The 1,812-nt window shown below is 59.8% G+C and overlaps 1 protein-coding gene across 1 annotated transcript; it reads right to left on the bottom strand.

Moving 5' to 3' along the window:
* Positions 1-324: 324 nt before the first annotated feature.
* On the bottom strand, positions 325-1,738 carry LOC112106784 (elongation factor 1-alpha-like; the record flags this gene model as incomplete). The annotated part of the gene is made up of 3 exons (XM_026646688.1): positions 1,445-1,738; positions 906-1,056; positions 325-581 (listed from the first exon to the last, which is right to left on the bottom strand). Coding segments are annotated over exons 1-3 (687 nt in total), but the record flags the coding sequence as incomplete, so codon positions are not given.
* Positions 1,739-1,812: the final 74 nt, after the last annotated feature.

Here is a 1,812-nt window from a genome sequence, read left to right as displayed (position 1 = left end):
AGGAGATTCCCAACCCTCTCATTGCAGTTTTAAATGCCCAGACATTTATGGAGAGCAGTGCCCCCAAATTTGGGCAGCAGATACTGCTAGAAGCGGCCTAAGCCAACAGACACCAGCATTGGGGAGGAGTGTCTGTAGCAATTACTGTATTCTGCAGAGTCCAGTCTGACTGACCCCCCCCAAACTTCTCCCCACACCTATTCCAAACCTCCCAGTGGTGCTACCAGAGGTCACACCCCTTGAACTGTGGCCTCCCTGCTGCGCACACATGAAGGGCCAACACCCTATGAACCATGTAAGCCTCATAGAAGCAAGACTCTGCACCTGAGCAGTGAAGTGGGCTGCTGCTACTGGGGGGTCACTCCTGGAGTTGCCAGCTACATGGCCTCGTCTCAGGTTCTTGACTGCAATGTTCTTTATGTTGAAGCCCACATTGTAACCAGGAAAAGCCACCTGCAGTGGCTCATGGTGCATTTCAATGGTTCTGACCTCTGCCGAGAGGTTTGCAGGGGCAAAGGAGATGTTCATGCCCGGCTTGAGGATGCCTGTCTCTATCTTCCCCACCGGTACAGTGCCAATTCCTGTGAGGAGACAGGGGAAGAGTAAGTCAGAGCTGATTGTGGAAAGCCCGAAACCAGCACAGCAAGCAGACCAGTTAGTTTGAGGGAGGGTGGAGTATCCTGGCGAGGATGATGGAGGAGGGAGAGTCCCCTCAGAAGTGTTTCCTTCATGAAGTTGAGCCTTCACTAACCAAGGCCAGAATAGCCAAGAGACCAGCACCCAGTATGCTTTATGTATGATTTGGGCCCTGCCCCCAGACGGCCAGTCAATCACCTCAGAGACCACCATACAGAACCCAACTGTAGATCAGCATATCCCAGGGCCCCATTCCAGCTTGGACTGACCTCCGATCTTGTAGACATCCTGCAGAGGCACCCTCAGGGGTTTGTTACTGGGCCGCACAGGAGGCAGGAGAGAATCTAGCGCTTCCAGGAGTGTCTGCCCCTTCCCAAAGCCTTCCTTCCGTTTGACCTTCCAACCTTTGAACCACGGCATCTGCAGGGGGTAGAGGGAAGCCAAGAAGATGCTTGGCAGCCTTTGGATACAGGAAATGCAACCTGGGGCTGGGACCTGAGGTCTGGCTGTTAGCCCCAGCGGGTGGGGCTGTTCCCCCTGGACTCACCCTAAAGGGTGCCCGTAGGCCGGTCCCTTCCCCCCATGGCTGCAGCACTCAGCACTTTGCCTTGCCATCCACACCTCCAACTGCATGGCACCTTTGGCCCAGGAGGCAGAGCCCATCTCCTTCCCTCCCACTGGGCATGGCAGAGGGCCCAGAGCTCTGCTGGAAGGGAGCAGCCCCTCCAGGGAACTGAGCTCCACATGGGTCCCTCCCACCAGCAGCTGCCCTGGGCACCCCCACCCCATGCCCGGATGGATCCCCCACCTTGGGGCTGGGCAGGGTGACGTTCTCGCCGGCCCAGCCGGACACCGGCACGCAGGGCACCGCGGCCGGGCTGTAGCCGATCCTGCGCAGGTAGAGGCTGACGCCCCGCACCACCTCCTCGAAGCGCCGCTGGCTGTAGGGCGGCTCGGTCAGGTCCATCTTGTTGACGCAGAGCAGCAGCTGCTTGACGCCCAGGGTATAGGCCAGCAGGGCGTGCTCGCGGGTCTGCCCCTGCCGGGACACGCCAGCCTCGAACTCCCCGGGCGCGGCCGAGACCATCAGCACCGCGGCGTCCGCCTGGGGCAGAGAGGGGCCGTGTGAGGATCGGGGCCGCTCCGTGCGCCCAGGGGGCTGCGCAACCTACCCAG

The sequence above is a fragment of the Terrapene carolina genome, unplaced genomic scaffold (genome assembly GCF_002925995.2).
Source record: "Terrapene carolina triunguis isolate 2854851 unplaced genomic scaffold, T_m_triunguis-2.0 Scaffold38683, whole genome shotgun sequence".
Taxonomy (NCBI): domain Eukaryota; kingdom Metazoa; phylum Chordata; order Testudines; family Emydidae; genus Terrapene; species Terrapene triunguis.
Note: the sequence above shows the minus strand (reverse complement) of the source record. Positions and strands in the feature narration are given on the sequence as shown.